General features: G+C 38.1%; 3 protein-coding genes across 6 annotated transcripts; 2 read left to right on the forward strand and 1 right to left on the reverse strand.

Annotated features, from left to right (window-relative positions):
- Positions 1 to 2,329, forward strand: LOC147858303 (uncharacterized). The gene is made up of 4 exons (XM_087326627.1): positions 1 to 168; positions 559 to 794; positions 1,360 to 1,915; positions 2,005 to 2,329. The coding sequence occupies exons 1-4, from the start codon at positions 59 to 61 to the stop codon at positions 2,153 to 2,155; spliced, it is 1,053 nt and encodes a 350-aa protein (XP_087182753.1). The 5' UTR covers positions 1 to 58; the 3' UTR covers positions 2,156 to 2,329.
- Positions 2,330 to 6,222: 3,893 nt separating this feature from the next.
- On the forward strand, positions 6,223 to 10,886 carry LOC147858304 (phosphatidate cytidylyltransferase 4, chloroplastic-like). Of its 3 annotated transcripts, none has more exons than XM_087327499.1 (8): positions 6,223 to 6,327; positions 6,505 to 6,980; positions 7,676 to 8,019; positions 8,474 to 8,667; positions 9,779 to 9,888; positions 9,968 to 10,101; positions 10,423 to 10,538; positions 10,705 to 10,886. In XM_087327499.1, exons 2-8 carry the CDS (start codon positions 6,660 to 6,662, stop codon positions 10,788 to 10,790), a joined length of 1,305 nt encoding a protein of 434 aa, XP_087183625.1. In that variant the 5' UTR covers positions 6,223 to 6,327; positions 6,505 to 6,659; the 3' UTR covers positions 10,791 to 10,886. The 3 variants fall into 3 exon arrangements, with proteins under 3 accessions (XP_087183625.1, XP_087183626.1, XP_087183627.1); XM_087327500.1 differs by having other exon boundaries at positions 6,515 to 6,980; XM_087327501.1 differs by lacking the exon at positions 6,223 to 6,327 and having other exon boundaries at positions 6,840 to 6,980; positions 7,666 to 8,019.
- A 6,920-nt stretch (positions 10,887 to 17,806) lies between these two features.
- On the reverse strand, positions 17,807 to 22,083 carry LOC147858305 (phototropic-responsive NPH3 family protein NPY4-like). Of its 2 annotated transcripts, none has more exons than XM_087326973.1 (4): positions 21,254 to 22,083; positions 21,074 to 21,143; positions 19,402 to 20,869; positions 17,807 to 18,697 (listed from the first exon to the last, which is right to left on the reverse strand). In XM_087326973.1, exons 2-4 carry the CDS (start codon positions 21,097 to 21,099, stop codon positions 18,110 to 18,112), a joined length of 2,082 nt encoding a protein of 693 aa, XP_087183099.1. In that variant the 5' UTR covers positions 21,100 to 21,143; positions 21,254 to 22,083; the 3' UTR covers positions 17,807 to 18,109. The 2 variants fall into 2 exon arrangements, with proteins under 2 accessions (XP_087183099.1, XP_087183098.1); XM_087326972.1 differs by having other exon boundaries at positions 19,402 to 20,895.
- Positions 22,084 to 22,701: the final 618 nt, after the last annotated feature.

The raw sequence follows: 22,701 nt of genomic DNA on the forward strand, positions 1-22,701 counted from the left end.
TCTCTATCAGGTGTATATATACATTAAGGCATTGTAATGTCAAGGTTCTTTTTAAAAGATGGCTTCATTTGATGTCTTTCTTCTTGCTGTTCTTTCTCTCCTCCTTTCTCCTCCTCTTCCTTCTTCTGTCTTGGCTTGGAATAGTCTCATCCCACCTGCAGGTAACAGGTAAATAAATGATATACTCCCCCCCCCCCCTGCACACACACACACACATCCCATTTTGCCATTGAATCTTAGCTTACCATGGCTGGACGAAGATTAACCATCATTTACTGAAGAACAAAAAGGTCACTCAAACCTTTAAATCACACAAAATGGGGTGTATGTTCTAGCTCTAATAATTTGGCATGGTTTGAGCCTTGCTCCCTTGTATGGTTTGATGAACCTGAGAGGCTCATCTTCAAGGGCCTTATACATCCTTAATCACGCAACATGTGTTATTTACAAAAAAAACCTTAATCACCTAATAATCACCCTTAATCACACCCCCCCATATGTGGTCTTTTTTTTAGAAAGCCCTAATGTCACAAGGGTTTTGCGTACTTTTGTGTGCAGTCTAGCCATTCAAACCAAGACATTGGATGGAGCTCAATTCTACAGGTGTGTGGATGGAGATTGGCTCTTGGAAGCTTCATTTGCGACCTTGGTGGATCCATACGACCCAAGTAGAGTGGTGGGGAACTATTCGTGGGTTTCGACACCACGAACACCGCGTTACATTGGGACATGGAATATGTTCAATGACCAAGGGGACCATGCCGAGTCGGGTTTTCGCACTAGCCTTGTTTCAGGTAATGCTAAACTAGCCCACCCTTTTGTTGCATTGGTTATGTGATATATATATATATATATATATATATATATATGTACTCCATGCTCATGAATGTGTCACTCATTTGGATTACAATGAGATTTATTGTTACACAGTACACCATATCATAATGCTCAAGAATCCATGGATGCTGCCACTAGAATCAGCAATGGCTCGGCTCAAGCCTAACCCGAACCGTTAAACCGTGTCAAACGGTTTGGAGGCTCGGTTCGGTCAGGCTTGAGCTTCCTTACCAGTTCGAGTTCGGTTTGGAATGGCTCAAGCCGAACCGAACCGAATTGGGCGTAATCGGCTTGGATAAACTGGTTTAGGCTTAACCGGTTTGGTTTGGACAAGGCCAAACCGGTTAATCCAAAACTGAACTGTTGCCCATTCTGAGATGGTGGTTCCTTTTCTTGGGCTACAATCACACTCAATCATATATTAAGCATTTCATGATGAATGGTGTTGGTATGTTTGTTTCGGCAAAAATCACTCATGAATTGTCTTGAATACTTGCAATGCACATCATGATCTCTTTTCAGGGAAAAGAGTGTTGTTTGGAACCCCCGCGAGCCCTCACGACTCGCCCGATTTCCTCGCCTTAGCCAGTAAACACAAGTTCAATGGAGCGACCGCCATGGTATCGTACATTGCAAGGGTGAACACGAGGGGCGGGGCGCCCATTGATGATGGCTATTGCCAGTGGGACGAGAAAACGATTCGGATGCCATACGAAGCCGAGTTCCATATGTGGAAGCAAGACCTAATGCCACCTACTACTCCGGCACCTTTGTCAGTGACGTCAGGCCGGCCCATACAAGGGGTTTTCGGCAAAGGGGTAGTTGTGTATGTGTTTGATGGCAATGGATGGGTCCAAAAGGATTCATACGCACGTCTTTTTGATGTTCCTGGAGGTACTAAAGTCGGGTTGTATTTCATCCGGGAGCAAGCTGACTACCAAGGTGGATCGTCTTGTTGGCAATTCGATAACCCCAACGGTTTCCAAATTGTTGGGAAACAATCATCGGAACCTGTGCCCGTCACCCCAGGTTGCTTGCCTTGGTCTCTATCTATCGTGACTACGAGCCAAGGGAACTCGTGAGTAATGTTTCCTTTACGAGTTTGATGCGTTTTTGCTTGATGTAAAATCATGGGTTTAATCCTTATTTTCTTTCCATCTTATCTAGGTCCATGTTTGGTGCCTATAGTCACGTGCAAATGGTCTCCACTACGGGGGGGCTCCCGCCCACCACTCCACCTTGGAAACCGAATGTTGGCCAAGTCTATAGATCACGGTTCACTGCAATTTATTGGCTATATTGCGAAGAAAAAGCTTAACTATCATCAGCAACTTATTATGAGAGACACCCCCCCCCCCCCCCCCCCCCCACCAAATCATAGCTCACTTTATAGAGACATTTTCAATATAAGATGTCCATTACTACACATTGTTAATAAGCCATTGTAACATTCCTCAGTTCCAATGTAATTATATTTATTGTTTTTTGGGTACATCGAATCTCTATTCCCTTTCATTGTGCTATGTAAAAGATTTTGCTTGGTAGATTCCAGGAAAAGAGAAAATCTGACGACTCAATAAGGCTATGCTACACAGAAGACAATATTCCTCTTAGATGTGAGAACCTAACCATTATGCTCCATTCAAACCTAAATACAAAAATAGAAGACTGAACAAACATGTCCAACTCAGAACACACAAATAAGTAACCTCTTGCTTCATCACATCTAACCTAGCCATTGCACATGATCCATTGTGTTTTTTGGCAAAATCTTGATGTAATGGAACCCATGTGCAATGTATGTAGATCAGAACATTGTCAACAATGTTATACACGATCATGTTGAGGGAATCTATCCAAAGGAAATGAAACACATCATTGCGGTCTAAGTTTACCTACCTGAATGAATGTTCGTGTTGATTATTACCCTACTATATTTTTATTTGAGTTTGTACTTTTGCGCTAAGAGTTACTTAGCACCTTGTAGACATATTGACACTATATAGCTATACAAAACCATTGTATTTTGTGACATTCATAAAATCGTTTGTGGATTCAATTTTGATCTCTTGCCATATGACCACGGATATGTACAATTGGGTGTTAATGTATATATATCATCGTCATCAACCAAGGAATCTGGCGGGGAAAATATCATAAATACCCTCCCTTGTATATGTGATGATAATGGTTATACAATATACCCTTGATATTTTTCATAATAATGAGACAATTGTAGATATTATTCAAACCAAGGTCAAATTGTAGAAAGACTAAGGGATACTTTTCTTGAATGTAGACCTCTATAATAAGGAAAAAAGTAATGGTGAAGCGTGCAAACTATTAGAGTGACAATCTTAAAAATAAACGCAAGTGAACTATTGTGGATGTAAAAAAAGTATCCCTTTTTCGCCAATGGACATGGTGTGATCCTTATGCGGGGCAAGGAAGCAAACCTATCCCTTTCTTTCAATTCATAACTAGATTGGGTCGCCATATTATAGCCGCTCAATCCGCCCGAGAGCTGGCTGCTGCAAAGGTCTGGCACACATATCATGTTCCTTACAAAATTATCACCAAGTTTTGGCAGAAACTCTGGAACCAACAACACGCGAGGCGAATCACCACTTTCCAATGACTATTAATACATAAGTCACTACCGGTTGGTGCATGGCAGCGTGGGAACCTCAACTCTCCTAATTGTGTAGCGTGTTCAATTGTATTAGAATCCACATGACATGCTCTATGGGACTGCCCAGAGTCCCATCGAATATGGCGGGGGGTTGGCCACTTATTGCAATTATGCTAGGTGCAAGGCTCAATCAAGTGGGGGAATGTACGTTGGCTATCATGGCAGGACCCAATTGACAGCTATGAGCACCATGAAGAGGGGATGACTTTGGTTATAAAAGCACAAGAGATTTTTTTCTCCACCATCGGTAGTATCCAGTCAACTCCTATTAGTGCCAAATCTCAAGTTGTGTTGGACTTGGTCAACCCAATAACTCTTTGGATTCTATGGAAACAACGGTGTAGACGGGTCTTTTCCAACCAAAGCACGCAACCAATAATGTTAATGCAAGAGATATGGAGTGACGCTGTAACCACTCTAAAGAGCCAATATGATGGCCTCAAGGGCAACTCCGATAGAGTTGAAAAGAAACCGACTAACCTTTATCCAACAATGATCGTCCTCTTCTTTTCTTGAGGCAGTGGGCATCCACATAAGATGAACCTATCGTGTCCCTATAGGGATTTGGATATAATAATCTCATCTGTAAAATCTTTACAACTAATGGAAGGTGTTTTTTTTGGAAAAAAAGAAACGCAAAGTATCCTTTTTGGTATGTACTATAATTTGTGCAACATGTTGGGTTGATGTGACCGCAATCATATTGCAATACCCTATTTATGCACCTCCTTCCATTCCCGCTCCTTTGATTGTCTACTCAACTAAAACCGAGTTTATGAAGCTAAAGTGAAGGGCACAAATGTGCAACCTTTGGTTTGGGATGCAAGTATCAAATCACACGAGATAGATAGATATCCATTTGATGTCCACGGGAGACAATTTGATCAACTAGAAAAGCCTAACCCATGGTGAGGAATCAAACTTGTGGTCTCCCTATTTTAGGACTATGATATTACAACGTAGAAAGAGAGAGATTATGTTATTGTCCTCTAAGGTCAAATATATTTTATGACATGTGAGTTCAAAATTGAAACGTTTTTAGGTAATATGTACATATGGAGTTGCATAAGGACTCTCGATGTTTGAGATTTTTACTAATGAATGTTGCAATTAAGAGTGCACATTGCAATTGTGAGAGAAATGTGTCTAGGGATTGGACAAAATTGACACAACATGTGGCTAAAGGCAAAGTATGATGTTGCAATGTGAAACACAAATTCTCAAACTTGTTATTGGCATGAGTTTACTCCCATGTGCCATGATATCGCGTTTGACATAGAGAAGGTGAGTTAATTCATATAGAAGTAACGGTGTGGGTGACAAACAAAGCGATGGGATCTAACATGAACTAATGAATGTAGTTTCCTATTGTGAGAATAAAATTGTTATGTGGTTTGGTGCAACATATGTAATAGAATGTGCGAAATGTTACCCTCTACATTTCCCAACTTGTGATACATGGATATTGCAAAAAGGCCTTATTTAGAAAGGAAGTATTTGACGCATCATATAATATCATTGGTGCCCCATACTAGTGAATATTACCTTTTGCTATATTATGGACATCGAGACGAACTGATCCAAAAAAAGACACCTTTGCCTCACAAATAGAGTTTCAAATTGCACCTTAGGGTGGCTTAGTGAAGGGGGTATCTCGTCCTTTTACTTAACCTATCTACATAGGCTCCCAAACCACCACATGTTCGCATGTGTCATAGGTTCTAAAGGGTTGTCCCAAGCTCTAGCTCGGATAACTAGTTTACCACTCGTCTCACCCTTAAACCATTAAAATTAGCTTTAGAATTGAAGAGACTTGATAAATAAGAGCTTGTGAATATTTTTAAATCATTCCATTTGGACTTCAGATTACTACCAATTCTTATTTCAACATTGTAAAGAATAGTGGTGTGACCAAAGTGTCAAAGAGGTACTTCTTGAAAACCCAACAATTGATTGTCCTCTATTGCATTTGTTCTCAAATGCATAATGAGTCCTCTTTATAATTTCCAACCAATGTTCAAGACATTCATTGCATTTATGATAAGGGGGAACCTCAAGCTCGAGATATTTAAAGCTTTATACCATTTCATGTGGCTCATTTGTGCACATAATGCATCCTTAGTTTGTCCCTTCACAAGCTACAAGTGTAGGTATTTCCATCCACATACGAAATAGCTTTCGATATCACGACATATTTGTTTCATCCATAGAAGATTGACCAAGGCATGTGTACCTCCTCTTTGTGTTTGGGCACAATATTCATGTGGCTAAACAATGAGATGCTCGGGAGAGAACCGGAGAAAGCTAGGTCTAGTGATTGTATTGCGCTTGTCCCATAGGGGAAATGGGGGGAGGGTTAAGCAAGGTCCTCTTAGTGTGCAATCAGAGTATGTCAGATCACCTAATTCACTCATCGTCAATCAAAGCTAGAGACACACACAAAATTCTCCCACAAGGATGTTGCACGGAGAGCAAACACGGGCTTAAGCACAACGCAAATGTCCGTCTCGCTCGCTCTCGGTATCTCTCTCAACCCGCCCACCCAATGTTAATGTTAAAGTTAAAAGTTAAAGTTAATGTTAATGGTGTAGTGCTATTGTATGTACATCACAAAACAATAAGAGCAGATAATCCCCATAATAAAATAAAATTACAAATCTAGCCGTGAATGTCTCCATCTTCCATCTTCAGCAACGAGTAGGCGAAGAATAACAGAGCCATGGAAGCAGCTGTAGGGATATGGTTTCTCCTCCCCTCGCCTTCGCTGTCTTTGCTTTGCTGACATTCTTCAGACTCAGGTTTGCATGTTTCGCTTTCTTCTTTTGCTCACTCTCTTCAATTCGCATTTCATCGGAAGAAGAAACCCCCCCCCCCCCCCCAGTAACCCTGGTAGACACACCATAACTCTAGGTTTGGGTTTTCTGTTCTCTCCGTCTTTCATTACAGTTCCTCTGCTGCTGAAACGTTCAGATTAGGTTTTTGCAGGCTTTCTTGCTTTTGCTTTTATGCTAGCTTTGTGACCTATGTGACCACATTTGCTGGGAGGGGACTTCTAGTTCGAAACAAATCTCGACATAATCCATGTGAACACACATATTTCCTGCACACATAGTTTAAAAAAGAACCAGAGATGATCGCATCATCACATTCAGTTCTATCTCTCCCCAAACTCTTGCCATCGTCATCGTATGGATGCAGTTCTTTTGATCCTTTGTATATTACATATGTTCCTTTACGGCGACTCAGAAGTTCAGTAAATTGTGCCGTTCGTGAACAAGGTTCTCAATCTCAACATCGCTCTCAATCTTGGGATTGCATCAATAATAGGTCTATATTGAGATGCCATTACTCATTCATGATGAGGTCTTCCAACATAAGTTCTTCTTCTCGAATTGATAAATGCTCCTGTGGATTTGTGATCTCGGATGTGCAACAGGATAGTGGTACAAAGGTAATTTGCTTCATTATAATCCTACATAGTGTTTTGACTTTCAGGAAATAGTGCACAATGAGATTAAACAAATACAAATGTAAATATATCATTTGCTCTTGGCTCTAAAGAGAGTGCATCAAAGATGCAAGGAGATTAAGATTAGGCAAAAAGATATATAGTAATTTTTATTGACTCAAAAGCAGGTATGCCAAAGAGCCATTCATGTTAGAGTGTTAATGACATAGTTAGAAAAAGTTCGAGATGAGAACAAAGCAAATATATTGTTACAATACAAGACACGGTCATGTGGATTTGAGATCTCAGGCAATGAAGTGCAAATGTACTTCTTTATTACGTTATTACAACAGTGTTGCATTATTTTTGTGTTGAGTCTAATGAGCGTGGAGGTTATAGCCAAAGAACCGTTCATTCTAAACAGTATTACTGGGCAAATTAGTTAAAGAGGATAAGTTATGACAGAAGTATATATATTTCTACAATAGCATGTGGATACTATATTGAAAATAACAAGATGAATGAAGAGGTGTCTTTATATAGGCCACAAGGGGGACTTTTTTTCATACTTTTAGATCAAATATTTATTTTTTAAAATGCTAGCAAAATAAAAGGGGTTGGTTCAAATTATGTAAAACATAAGCATGGAATGAACCCAGCGTTTACTTGCCCGTAATTCATGTCACAGTTTTGTGTAGGAGGCTTCAGAGCGAGAAGAATCATTCCACGTTAAAGAAATCGATGGATCAGGCATTGTTCCAAATGATGTTGGAGAAGCAAGCATTATGGAGAAGGGGCCACAGAGAAACCAAATGCAGAACAGGGTGATTTTTGGCACTGGGATTGGCATTTTTATTGGAGGGGCAGTTGTTGCTGGTGGTTGGTGGTTCACCACATGCATTGCAAGCGTGGTTTTGATTGCCACGACGGAGTATTTCAAACTTGTGAGGAGTGATGGTATAGCTGATGGGATGACTCCACCTCCACGCACCGTGTCCCGTGCATGCTCCATCATTTGTGCAGGCATGCCTCTAATGACTCTGTACGTATCTGTTTACTCTTACCCAATGATTTTGGGCAGATGATCAAAATGATGTCTAAAAGTACTGTTTTGCAGAGAGGATATAGTGCATTTATATGTTATGTGTTCTCATAACCAATGATTTTGGGCAGAAAGCCTAAACATTATTGTTTATTGTTCAGTAAGCAGATATAAATTATAAATATAACACAGCAGTTATCGTCTTTCATTTAAGTTTTTTTTCTGCTCATTAGAGGACTAAGATTGCATGTAAACCTTAATTTCTGTATGCTTTCTTTCTTTTTAGTGGAGCCTTTGCCTCATACTTTACATGTTATTCGGGATCTATACTGTTCATAGTAATAACCATATGCACTGTACTTAAATTGTTTCGGAAGCAATATTATTATTATTATTGTAATGTATGATGTTTTGCATATGCACATTTCTTATGTCTAATAATTGATCCATGTAGATACTTTGGGGGACGTGTCAGTGTTGCTCTTACAACTGCTGCTTTTTTCTTAGCCATCGAGCTTCTGCTACAGCATGAGAAACCTCGATTTGCTCAATTGAGCAGTGCGATATTTGGGCTCTTTTATTGTGGTTATTTACCATGCTTTTGGATTAAATTGCGATGTGGCACTGCTATTCCTGCCTTGACTTCAAGTAAGCATTTTAAATCATTTAATTTTCAGCTTTAAGTTACAAAGAAATTAGCTTTAGAAAAAATTGAAGGGATAGAAGCTGGATTCATTGCGATAGAGATGGTGATCTAAACAGTATGAGGAGCGATTAGAAGATGTGAAGGTTGTTATGAACATTAGAAAAAGTGAAATGAATTTAGTCTAGCTTGCTTTTACTAATTTCTGATTTCACATGCTATGCCACAATGCCTTTCAGTAACAGAGCAGGAAATTATGTTCAGAAAAAATATGATATAGATTATTGACAGAACTTGTGCATGGATGAAAAGCTGTTATTTGGATGCTGTGACACGTTTGGTGGCCTTTTCAAGGCACATTCTCTGTCTTTCCTTTTTTTTGAACCTTTTAATCTGTGGGCTGGTATCACATTCCTAATCCTTCCGTGGTGTGGTTAGCTGGGGAAATCCTCCAGAGCTTCCCACTTCTCTATGCTCATTCTCTTATGTTTATAAAACTTTTCTTTGCTGTATTGAAATTTGGTTCGCGTTTGATCTTTAGTGTATTGTTTGAACTGAATCATACTGTTTGATGAGAATTTCATACCTTGTTGCTGTAGTTTAAATTCGCATGTCTGGGGTTTGTCCTGTGCTTTCAAAAAACAGATTACATAGTATCCCTGATTTTTGAGACATCAATGACTATAATAACTTCCTACTATAAACTTATCATGATGAAGTTTTCCTATGCAAACAATGCCCTAATCTTGAATATCTTCTACCTCTGTACTATTTCATGTGTTGTGATAGGCAGATCATTCTTTTGTTTTGGCATTATTGCTTGGGACATGATAGGGATCTTGTTTTGTATGTGCATTGGCACTCTGTTGATCAAATTGACTCTCTTGTGAGTTTGTGTGTCTTTTGGGGTATAGGAACATATGGACAAACCTTTCATCACTTTTTCTATTATTTTGGAAAAAAAAGGCTATACAGAAGAGAGATCCTCGATTAAAAGCATTGTGTTATCTCATGATATTCTTTTAATAGAAATTTAAAAAGAAAAGTCTGAGTTGTCTGCATTCCAAAGTCTTTGAGGAATCTTGAAAATTTGCTTATTTTGTTGGGAAATTACAGAAGTGTCACCCTTGATATTTGGAGGTGAGTTGACAGTTGGATTAGTTGCTACTATCATCTCTATAAGCAGCATTATTGCCGCCGATACTGGTGCATTCCTGGGTGGAAGGGTATGCGTACTTGTAACTTCCTTTTATGCTTTACTTCCCAGCGATAATAAACTTAGATTTTTTAGCATGTTTTTGGCAGGTCCTTGGAAAAACTCCTTTATCTACTGTTAGCCCTAAGAAGACCTTGGAAGGTGCCATTGTGGGTTTGAGCTCTTCGATTGTCGTCACAATTATCCTCAGTAAAATCTTGTGCTGGCCTTCAAATTTATTAAGGTTCGATGCATCAAAATCTCCTTGACTTTGGTCTTCAACTGGATTAAGACTAAATTAACTAGGATTGTTGTGAGTGGTAAATCCATCACATACAACACATGTCCTTACCATACACACATATGGAGCATAAGCTCATTCAATACTAGAAATATTGTAGTGAATGTGATCATCACACTAATATTATGATTCTCAAGTGGGTCCAAGTTTATCTCTAAGTTGTGGTTCCCATGGTATGGCAACAAAAGAAGAAAACATTGAACTGAACGATTGGGGATGATTTCCTATTTAAGTGAACTTTCAGCACCTTCCATCATTTTGCAGCGCGGCTGCATATGCTGTACTCAATTTTCTTGGATCGCTATTTGGTGATTTGACGGAGTCCATGATCAAGCGAGATGCGGGTGTGAAGGATTCTGGGCGGCTCATTCCTGGACATGGTTTCTTATACTTTTTGCATTTCTCTCTTTTGAAAATCATTTTTTGAATTGTTTTTACGTTGTAATTTTGGAACTTTTCTATATTTCAATTCTTATGTGTCTTTGAATATCGTGTGCTGTCTTCTTTGATTAGCTGGTCATGGTATCCTTTTTTTGTTTCTTATAGGTGGCATACTTGATCGGGTCGATAGCTATATTTTCACAGGGGCTCTTGCATACTCATTCGTGAAGACCATAAAGACTGTATTTTGAGTAACAAACCATTGATGATTTAAGAATGAGTATAAAAACTGTACATGGACTTCATTTGAAGAAATAAATATATAGGAAGAGGCCTATTTTTGTTGATTCCCTCTAATGTTTCTTGTTCATTTTTTAATGTCCTCTAATTGCCCACCTTCAGTTGCTGCTTAATCCATTATAGGATCTACTTGAAATTGGGTTGCCTACATAGTACCTATAATTGAATAGATTACAGACAAAATAGGTGTGGATGTCAACCGGTGTATCAGCTGAAATGGTTGCATGTAGGAGGAAGGTGAAGGAGAGCAAAACAATGACATAAAGAGAGGGAGAGAGAGATTTAATGGGTCCCTCACCTCTGTTACTAAGATGCATGTAGTTTTTGTGCATTCGAACGAAGTACCTACCTTGTAGTAGGAATGGTTGGAATTTTACTAGTAGTTAACCAGAGGGTGGTGCATCTTGGTAGCAAAGCATGAAAAACAACCCTAATGATTCTATATGCCGACATTCCATTGTACCTTGCTCCTAGGTTTTTGGCCAATCAGAGGTTTGTTGTTTCTCATCAATGCGAGATCAAAGTTGACAAAACACCTCAATACTCATAAGAGAAAGCTACATAGAATTCAAGTCTATCTCTTCTACATTTTTTTTGTCTATTTGGTTAAGCTATATGTGCTCCTTCTATCTGGTTTCCAAGAATGTCGCAAGTGAATTCAAGTTTGATTGCCATTTGTTGAACACCTTAGTGATGCATGTGTTGCATTGTCCATCACATCTTGTTAATATTAGCAGATAAAGTCTTAGCTGATATAAATATTTGTTCACCCATCCACTTCCAACCCCATCTTGTAGGGTTTATATGGCTTGATAATATCCTTCTTTACGTCTTGAACTCTCCATGTCATACAAGAACACAATAATGTAACCCTTTGTCTAATGACATCCTCATGCATAAATTATTTATGTATGTGCATTCTCCATTTCCTCGACAAAGCACCCATGTGCATGTCAACCTTAGCATTTCCTTCGTTGTAGTGCTTAGCAAGCAATATTTTCATGTGTTTTAAAGAGGATACACCAATTAAGAGTTATAATCCAACTTTGATGTCAGTTTATTGAAGCATAAACGATGTTGATAAGGGACATCATAAGGTCGTCACATATTTCCATTAATGGGATAACAATGCTGAACAACAAACACATTTTTCGTATGGCACTATCACATGCCAAAACACAATAGAAACCCCCAAAACATTCATCGATTGTGAGAAAGTCTTCCTATATAGTGCATAAAGCAAAGTCTTCCTCTCTTCACCAAAATTGTTATCATTGCAATGGTATCTAAATGGTTCCTAGAACTTCATAATGAGGAGAGGGAGAATGAATCAACACAATCCATGAGAAGAATAAGATTATTATGACTTTAAATTTCTTTTATGAAAAAGGAATCCAAACTTGGTAAAGCTCTATTTTGGATAAATAATTCAATATTTAATTAAACATAAAATTGAAAATGATATCTTGTTTTAATGGAGATTTTGTAAATAATTTATTTTTAAGGACCTTGGTATGATCACAATCTATTCCCTTCCTTTCTTTGCCTAGATTTGGTAACATACATGCTTAATTTTTTGTTCACATTTTAATAAGGTTTTCTACCAAGGTTTTCATCCCCGATGACAAGTTCACATTTGGATTCTCTTGCAATGTTTGTGACACCACACTAGACACTAGAACCTATTTTTTGGGGAAAGAAACACTCCAATCTTGGGTCATAAAGTCAAAAAGCAACTTCGCAAAAAGTAATGTAAGAGTTCATATACATAAAAGGTAGAAATACACAACCAAAGTTTGTGTAGTGGATATTGTTACATTTTTCATTATGTATGAAATAGTTCAACGTTGGAAGTAGGGCCTAACGATGATGTATCAAATAGCTAAAATTGGGATGAATAAACGTGCGAAAAAAGTAACCCTCGTGTGTTTAAAATGAATATTTTTTGACAAAGGAGTTGTCTCGTAATTGTGGCATTATGTGGACAATTCCTACTCTCTTTGAGAATGAGTAAACAAACAACAAGTAGAAATGTAGAAACTTGTAAGAAGTCATCATTTTTTAAGGGCATGGGTTGTACATTATGTTTACCCTCTAGCTAAGCAACAATTGAGAGGAATAAAGGAAGTCCACACAAGGGGTTTCTTCTTGGGTCAAAACAATCTAATCACATATGGTTATGATAGATATTAGCGTGTTACATTGTGTTCCTAGCTTTACTTGAGTATAATGATTGAAGTGGACAATTTCTATATTACATGATGGTGATTGATTGTAATGCTTTGTATACCCCTTACCTATGGAGAAGATAAAAAATGTGTTCCACTTTCCTTACACGTACTAGTGTTATCCACAATTCAAGCAGTGACTCTTCATGGTGGGAGCTCTACATTTTTCACATGTTTTGAATAGTGATATTGACATTTAGATAAAAGGAATGTATAGATCCTTCAACAATTACATGCAAGAGAGATGATTATAAACAAAAATAATATTCCCTCCATTTACTAAAAGAATTTAATCCACCCTAGTGTAGAACAATACTAAAAGAGCCTAAATTAATTATTGGAGCACTTAATATACGTGAATGAATTGAAATACAGAGTCCATGTGATCAAGCGAGATGCAGGTGTGAAGGAATCTAGGCGGCTCATTCCTGGACCTGGTTTCTTATACTTTTTGCATTAAATCTCTCTTCTGAAAATCATTTTTCTGAATTGTTTTTATGTTTTAATTTTGGAAATTTTCTATATTTCAATTCTGATGTGTTTTTGAATATCGTGTGTTGTGTCTCTTTGATTAGCTGGTCATGGTATCCTTTTTTTGTTTCTTATAGGACATTGCTTTCCACATATTGTCGATCTAGTCAAATCTCTAGACACATTTGTCTCATGCATTCCTCTTACACACTCTCTAGCTACCAACACTCCTCCTCCCTTGAATTGTTGGCTAAAGCAAGAACCTAAGTAATTATGCGTCAAAAACATCAAGCATATTAGTTAATGATGTATAGAAGATATGCCATTAAGCACATCAGGCTTCCAATGGCCACTTCGCACAAATCTAATATAAAGTGAGAGAGGGAGAGGGGAGAGGAGAAGAGCTCTAGCTTAAATCCTAGAGATGAAGAAGAACTAAAATGGCACAACAGTAACAATGGTAGTCTCTTACGAAGGTAATGGCCAATCTCTCACTTTATAGCTATATCTCTCGTGGCTACTCTTGCATCCTTGGTATCAATGTAGATATCCTAATTGGCAGTGACACATATGCCAAGTACTTAACATCCCCCTAACCTAGTGAGTACACACTACTAGGTGCACCATGTTGAATGTCGTTGGGTAAACCTTAGTCCATGGGGGTGAAGAAGGATGTAGAGGAAAGGGAGAGGAAGGTGGGAACTTTTCTCTCTCCCTCTCATTTTACACGAAATTAGTGTTTAGTGATCATTTGAAGCCAGGCACTCATATCTTTGCATGTGTTATGTAGTGTATCTCAACTAATTGAAGCATGGTTCGCTTGTTTATATATATGTATATATGTATATATAGTCTTACATGCTATTAAGTATAAACTTGCATGCTTCACACACTATCGAAAAGAATGCAGTTTGTTAAAATTATGTTCAGAAACATGTGCTTGAATTGCTCGTTGAAATAATGTGCACGTTATATACTCTTTTAGAATCCCATAAGAAATGTTGATTGGTGTACTGATTGCTCAATGTGTCATCTTTGCTATAGATTAGATAGGACCCCATTACATTATAGAAAAAGACATATAATGTATCATATTATGTTTGGCAATGTAGTTGTGATTAACAACTACACAAAGAAACCAAACTAGTTTTGATGCATAATATTTCCGCAATACATTGAAAGAAATAAATGTAAATACCATGAGACACTTATAGAACATGAAACATATGCCCAAATAGAATTTGTTTCAAACCAAGAATTTCCCTCAATATCTATATAGCCCTCATTGCATTCTTCCAATGCTTTCGATCTAATCCTAAATCTATTTATAACTCAAAATAGATTACGTTAATGCAACAGTGAGGCTTAAATAATGTAGTCAGCATATTAATATATCAAGGGTCAAATTTCAGAATTTATGTTGCTCAATTTCTCACAGTGATTGTTTACTTGCTTATTCATACTTCGCTATTAGGTTCCCCCTTGGTCGTTAATCTAATATTAAAATAAATCAATTGGCATTGGTTAATGAACAATTGTTGAGACACAAAATTATGCGTGAAACACTCCAACCACATTTTTGGAACACAAGTTATATCTTGAGACATGAGAGTTTTGTCTACTTTAATGTTGGATACTTCTTGCAAGTTGCTCAATACTTGCAACAATGTTTTTGGACTAGTGAAATCGTAGAGCAAGAAATAATATGGATCTACATGATTGTAAAGGACAAATTGTACTAATAAAAATGTTGCTCTTTTTTACATTGATCTAGGTAATGCCAGAAAGGGAGAACTCCTCCTGCTCCAACTATGTATCTCTAAATTATTCTTTTAGCTAACTTTGTCGCACTTTGTCGCACATCTAGCCAAACATGTATGATAGTTGTGAAACGCTTGACTTTGTAACAGACCTCTAAGGGATAGTGGTCACTAGTAAATGCATAAGATACAAATTAGTCTGACATAAGTTCCACATATCCCCATATTTTATTATTTAATAGTGACAAGAGGTGTGTTAAAGAGAATATTCACATATTGAATTGGAAAAGGTGTATTGTTCAAGAAAAAAAATACATATGACATACTTTTGTGAATAAACCTTGAACATGAATAAACCTTGCTACTCTATGGATGGGTTATGACTCATGAGTCATGACACCTTGTTAATCTATTGAGTGTTTGAACTCTATATGTGGCTAGAATCTAGATGCATGAGCTACAAGGACCTAACTTTGTTGATTCCTTCTCACCTAACAAGGTGCCCTAGGGACTCGTTCTCAATATAAGCATTAGAATAGTGATGTTATCAATTGTAGAAGTTTTACGAATGACGATGTCATGACACAATATAACAAATAATGTTATTTCACTTTACCAATTAATAATAGTACATATTGATGCATTGAATATCTTAGGTTTTAAGTTGCAATCATTATGTTATGAAACCTCTTAGACTAGGAAATTAGAGGGGCAAAACATTTGGGAACATTTAAATGTCACTACATTTTTGTGTCAAGGCAACTAGAGAACTTTTTTCTTTTTTTTTTTCCAAAAAAAAACTCCTTCCATTAGTTATAAAATTTTACAAATGAGACGATTATGTACAAATCCCTGAAGGGACGCGATAGTTCCATCTTATGTGGATGCCTACTGACTCAAGAAAGGGAGAGGACAACCATTGTTGGATGAAGGCTATTCGATGTCTTTCAACTCCCTCGGAGCCGCCCTTAAGGCCATCATATTGGCTCTTCAAAGTGGCTACAATTTCACTCCATATGTCTTGCAGTAACCTTGTTGGATGTGCGGTTTGGTTGGAGAAGACTCGCCTACATCATTGTTTCCATAGAATCCAAAGGGTTATTGGGCTGACCAATTCCAACACCTCTATTTAAATTTCATTACATTTGTGTCAAGGCAACTAGAGGACTTATAAATGGATTCACGAAAGATGACATTTAATATGTAGATTCGTTGTAGGTGCAACTGTGCAATAGAGTGGTATCAAGACAACTAGATGGCCGACATTGCTTTGTAGAAGATGAAATTCAACAAATCATTAAGGCAATTCCATGTACCATGGTTCTACAAAATCTCTCACAAACCTCGATTTAACTAGATGCACCATATAAAGATTATGAATCTAAACATTGGTTGTCGATACAATGTGATTTTCATCACCTAATGCAAATCCACTTCAATTAATATCTTAATCTCCCTTTCATAAGCAATTTATGATGGGATGTGTGGTAAGGGTGACAAATATCTCTCCACGTATGAAATTTCGTCGGTATTGCACCGAAAGTAAAATTTGCTATGCCTTTGTGATTGTGTAGATTACGTTGCATGTGAGTTATAATTGGTAACACTTTTGTGAAGACTTGGAAGTCTTTTGGAATAGGTAGATTGTTGAAAGTGTGACTAAATATACATATTCTACAACTTTTTAATTTGGTCTTCTTTTTAGAGAACATTGTGACGAGAGTGATGACAAAGGACTAGCGACAAAAACAGGTGCATGTGTAAAAAGGCAATATAGTAGTATGACAAAAATCAACAATATTTAACGAGCACACACACACACACACACATTTATATAAAATTTAGTATCACCTTCATGGACCTTTGGATCAAACACTCTATTGTATCAAGACTTATGGATATGTCCATACATCATTGTTCATGTTATATGCCATTCATCAATGTTACTCCTGAATCATGAGATACGAAGATGGAGCTTCTTGTTTGCGGATTGCTATGATGTAAGCATACCCATTGTGAACAACAACTTACTGAATCATCGCCATAATATCATAATACAATACGTCCATATTTTAAAAATTCTAACATACACATTCCTAACAACATTGTAAAATGCGATCATTATTTGAGTAATGTTATTTCCTATTGAATTGAGTTTCTTTCCATGCTTAAAATAATGGAAAGAAAACTATGAGAAAATATTATGGATTTATAGGAAAATAACAAATCGTGAAATACAAATTTATATTGTATTTGTTCCTTGTATGAATACTTACAAGTTACAACTAACAAATTTAAATATGAGATACTTGTATTTTAGGGAATGATGGTACCTTTTCCCATAATGTCATGAGGATGATCATGTTTCATGAAATGTGAGGTAATTATATTAACATTGAACCAAACATGAAACATACACTTAAAGTAGGATCACAGTTAACGTCAATTCTTTGTCTTTTAGTTGGTACATGACGAATGCAAAGTTGGTGCTTACATGAAAAGGGTGACTTAATAAGGCAACTCGGCCCCCAACCCAATGAATTACCTAATCATAGCAAAAATGGCACAAATTTTACATGCATGTCATCAATGGTGGTATACACCATATACTAATTCTAGTAAAAGTTGTGGAAGTTAGTAATCCATCATATACAACATATCCTCATCATATACACATAGGGAACATAGGTTTTAAAACATCATAGGCAATGTGATCAATCACATTAACATCGTCTACTCAATGGTTATAATGTCATCATTTAGCTACCTATCATATAACTAAGAACTAAGATTAAGACATTAAACTCTTGCCTATGAGATTGAGTGCCTATGCCTAATGGGGGCTTTGGTTGGGGCCTTACTAAAATTAGTGTCAACACTTTCCACGACCTTCGATGGGGCAATAGTAGTCGTATTACTACTCATTGATACACCAGAGCTCCCTCCTCCTGAACTTTTGGATACATTTGAATCCAACTTATTAATGTTCCCTATACTTACACTAGAGGAGCTATAGATGGAGAGAATCTTGTTGAGAATTTTCTTGGGGTTGGAGAATACATTGGTCTTTAAAGATGGCTTGCATGCCCGTAATACTCCTTGTACTGGGTCATTCATGATATTATTGGTGGGCCCATGATGATCTAGTTCAATACAATTGGCATTAATGTTATGAGTATGCCCATGTGAGCTAGGGGGGTGTTCGCCTTCATTTTTAAGGCCTGCTTTCCTTGCCATTATTGTTGTCCTTGCTTGCTCAAAGAAGAGCACTTGCACCACCACTCTCAATGGAAGTCTCTCATTTTGTGCAACATGCATAGAAACTTCTGGGGATAGCTTCTTACAATCTATAAGTCCACAGACTCTCTTCTTCTCATTCTTCATAAGTTGGGGGTGCTCCTGCATCATTAAACAAGCATTTAGCAATTTGTATACATATTTTCATTTATGTCTAAACTTTGTTGGTCTTAATCTCAAGTTCAATATCTCCCTCAACACAAGACAAGGTTAGGTTCAATCACAACAATCTCTCTCTCAAAAGGTTGCTATTTGTCCCTAGGATGAAGTCAATACCATTGGCATTCAAGGCTAACATTCCCTTATTGTGGGTATTTAGAAGTTCTAATTCACAGTCACACATGTAGGGTCAACATCTTAAACTACAATGTTGTGTACTTTACACTACAATCTACGATGCGACACCTTTCACATGAGTGACCATATATCAATGCTCCCCTATGTCAATTACCCAACAAGTCCTTAACACTCACAACATTTCCAAGTTGGACGAACCTACCCTCGCCTATTAAGTGCTCACACATATACTATATGTTTGAGCATATGAACCATATTAGCCACATATAGCCACACCCTCTACAATACCAAAGGAGACTTTCCTCCAACACTTTTTTTCAATCCCACAGTCAATTTTGTGCCCACGAGAGAGCACGATAACACATTGGTTGACATCTTCGCCATCATCTCTCTCCATATTCATTCTCCAAGGATGATAATAGGTTTATACATCTCATACACAACCCAACAATTGGTTAATTTAGTTAATTATTTATATATTATTTAATGATTCATGTGCTTGAAAATACCTTGAGATAGATGTCAATGGCTTTATATAGATCATCATGTACTGGACGAGCAAATGCGGGGATCGTCTCTGCGAGAGTAACAAACTTTGCTAGGGGCAAGTTGGGATCTCGTGCGATTTCCGATAGGTAGCCATCGATGAGCTTCCCCACTTTGAGAACCGAACTCTCGGGGATAACATTCATGTCATTGGCCGTGCTAGTAGATCCATCTCCATCAATAGATCCATCGAATTCGAGGTAGTCATCGGAATCGTCCGTACCGACACGAGGGGGCATCGAAGTTGGGTTGCACAATCTTTCGGGTTCCTTGGGTTGTGACCGGGGGATTATGTGGTGATCGCTACTTTGGGACCTTGGGGAAGGCCGAAGTACCCCTAGTAAGAAATGCTCGAGGATATGGTGCACAAGGTCCACATCGTAGAGAGCATCATTTGCATAGGACAAGCAAGGGATGAGCATGTCATGGAGTGAAGCCTCATGTAGTTGGAGACCAATCCTTCTAGCAAGCTCAAGTTTGGGGGTGTCCTCCACACCCAAGATGACACCTGCCTTGAGCAATCTCATCATGAAGCTACACGAGCATGATCCCTTCTCTTCGGGCATAAGGCGGACAATAGTCTCTAGCACGAGCTTATGGTCGAGGCCAGCACGATGGGCGGCCGGACAACCCACATCCTGACCATAGAAACTACCACTGTCACTACTAGTACCAACCATGTGGGCTTGTTTAGAGATCCCAGGTAACCATCTGTAGGCATAGACCCGCAAGGCCTCACCAATCAATCTGCCACACATCCTTCCTTTGGCCTTGATGGCCACCATGACCCTATAGAAGAAGTCCACATCCAAGTCACAAATGTCCTCCACCCACCAGTCAGTAGGGACAAGAAACCCTAACCCTAATTTCCTAGGGCTAGCACCTGCATTTTGAGAGGCATTGGTGGCCAGTTGGGAAGAATGGCTCCTGCTGCTCGGCCCGAATGCATCGGGCCGCCTTTTTCTCGAGTATGTGAAGGACCAGTCGACTATGGAGGGGTCGACCGATGTCTTGGACGCGATCGCATCGATGCATCGGCTCACTAGTTTCAAGTCCTGTGGCCATGGCCCCAATGTGGTGGCCCTAGTGGACTTTAGGGCAAAGATGGAGTCTTTCCAGCTTTTCAAGACACTAGAGCTCAAGAAAACCTCTAGCTTGAACACCAGGTTTCCTTTCTCCATGTCTTCCTTCATCTCGAGGTACTCTGCCGCGCATCGGGCGATGAGGATGTTGTATGCATTTAGGGTTATGGCGATTCCGTAGCAGAACCTAGCGCAGAGGCCGAATGCCTCGGCTCCCCCGGGCATGTCCGTAACCCGGACATGCCCAGCCCAGTGGCTGTTGTCCGGATCATCTTCCTCAGGAGCCATGGCAATGCCATCGCGATCTCGATCCCGGTCTCGATCACGCGCTGCCCCCAGCTTTTGCAATCTACCACATTTAGAGAGGATTGGGAACTGCAAAATTGTGGTCTGATTGAATGTGTACTCTCATTCATTCAAATAGTATGAATGGATGGTTCAGCTAGTTGAATGTTAAAATGCTGGGCTAATAAGGGCCCTAATTCTATGATTAGTGAATAGATTAAGCTAATTATGGATATAATTACAACATACACACATTATATATCCGTACCTTATGCAAGTAGAAAATGTGATCATCTACTTGAATGGTGAGATCACTTGGTAGATCATTAGCGACAGTCCTGCCATCACCAAAATGAATCCCCTTTGTGCTTAATTCTCTAATGCATTGAATTTCATTCACAGATGGTTAGCTCATTAAAAACCCTAATGAGTTAGTAATTGTACTCACGTGATGTTATTGCTGATGTTTGTCCGGAATGTGTCGGGCTTTGACCCCAATCTCATGTACTTCATCTCTTAATAACTTGATTATGTGACTGACTTAATTATCAAGTTAGACATAACTTTTTATTGATCCCAGAAGTTTAAATGGATGCCCTAAAAACCTAAGCAACTATCTAATGATCATTACTACTAGATCTTAAGAATTAATTGATGAGTGTGTTTTATGCCTAATTTCTGCTTGTAAATTTCTTTTAGAGTGGGTATTTGAGAGGACATCGAAACAGGGGAGATGGGCAGAAATTTTAAGTTAAAATAAAATGGAACCACAGCAATGATCCCATATACTCATCGCTCCTAATCATGTAAGAAAGAAACTAAGAGCCACTAATCCACATTAATTATATCCTTGATTGTCGAAACCTAGGGTAATGATGTTTCTTAAGTCAGTAGTCCCACACTGATGACATTTGTTGTCAACACTAATTACATTCATTTTTAAGTGGCTGAATCACTAATGACATCTGCTTAAGACACTAACCCCACACTAATGAAATTGTGCCGCTAACCCCACACTAATGGCATCCATTGAAGTGACTAGAACCCCACTAATGACATCGATTTAAAGTGAATGACGAGGTTAAATCAAATTGATTGTTAAATAACCTCTATTAAATTACTGCTTAAATGGTGTTGTGAGAGATTAAAAGAAGAAGAAGAAGCAGCTAACTCCATGCCTTCATTTGGAGACTGGTCTCTCCAAATGAAAGCCTGGCCACACAAATTTAATAATAATAATTATTATATAAAAAAATAACTAAAATTTTCTTCCTAAGTCCTGACCATTCACTTTTTACTTTTTAATTCCAAAACAAAGATTCATTTTTTTGTTTATTATTTTTGTTTTCCAAATTATAGATAGAAAAAAAAAGACATTGTATTTGAGTGTGCTACAGCTGTTTGTATTTTGAGAAGAATAATGGGCTAGGATTTGGGTTTTTTGTTAAAACATAAAAATGATTAGGGCTTAATCACACACACCCTCTGTTCCAGTTGATCCTTAATTAGCTATTTAATTACTTACTCTGTTTTTGTAGCTAATAATAAACTAGCTACATACCCTCTTTACTAGCAAATTGTTAATTAGATACAGAATTACATAACCAGTTTTGTAGCTAAATACTTCATCAGCAACTTAATTACTGGCATACCCTTTTCTGTAAGCTAATCCTTATGAGGATGATTATTCTATATACTCTTTTAGCACAGAGTTTGAGGGAATATTCTTGGGGGAGGTATTTACTATTTAAATATGTAAATGAGAAAACTGTGGAAGAGGAAACTTGGGGGTGGATCTGACAAACATCATGAATCATAATGATAGAAGAAGGATTTGTTTGGATTTGAACCTAAGACCTCCTCCTCTCAAAAGGAGAGACCCAAAAAAGCTATATA

Source organism: Azolla caroliniana, unplaced genomic scaffold, assembly GCF_043228905.1.
Source record: "Azolla caroliniana isolate FFs.n. ecotype wild unplaced genomic scaffold, voAzoCaro1.0.p SCAF_11, whole genome shotgun sequence".
Classification (NCBI taxonomy): Eukaryota; Viridiplantae; Streptophyta; class Polypodiopsida; order Salviniales; family Salviniaceae; genus Azolla; species Azolla caroliniana.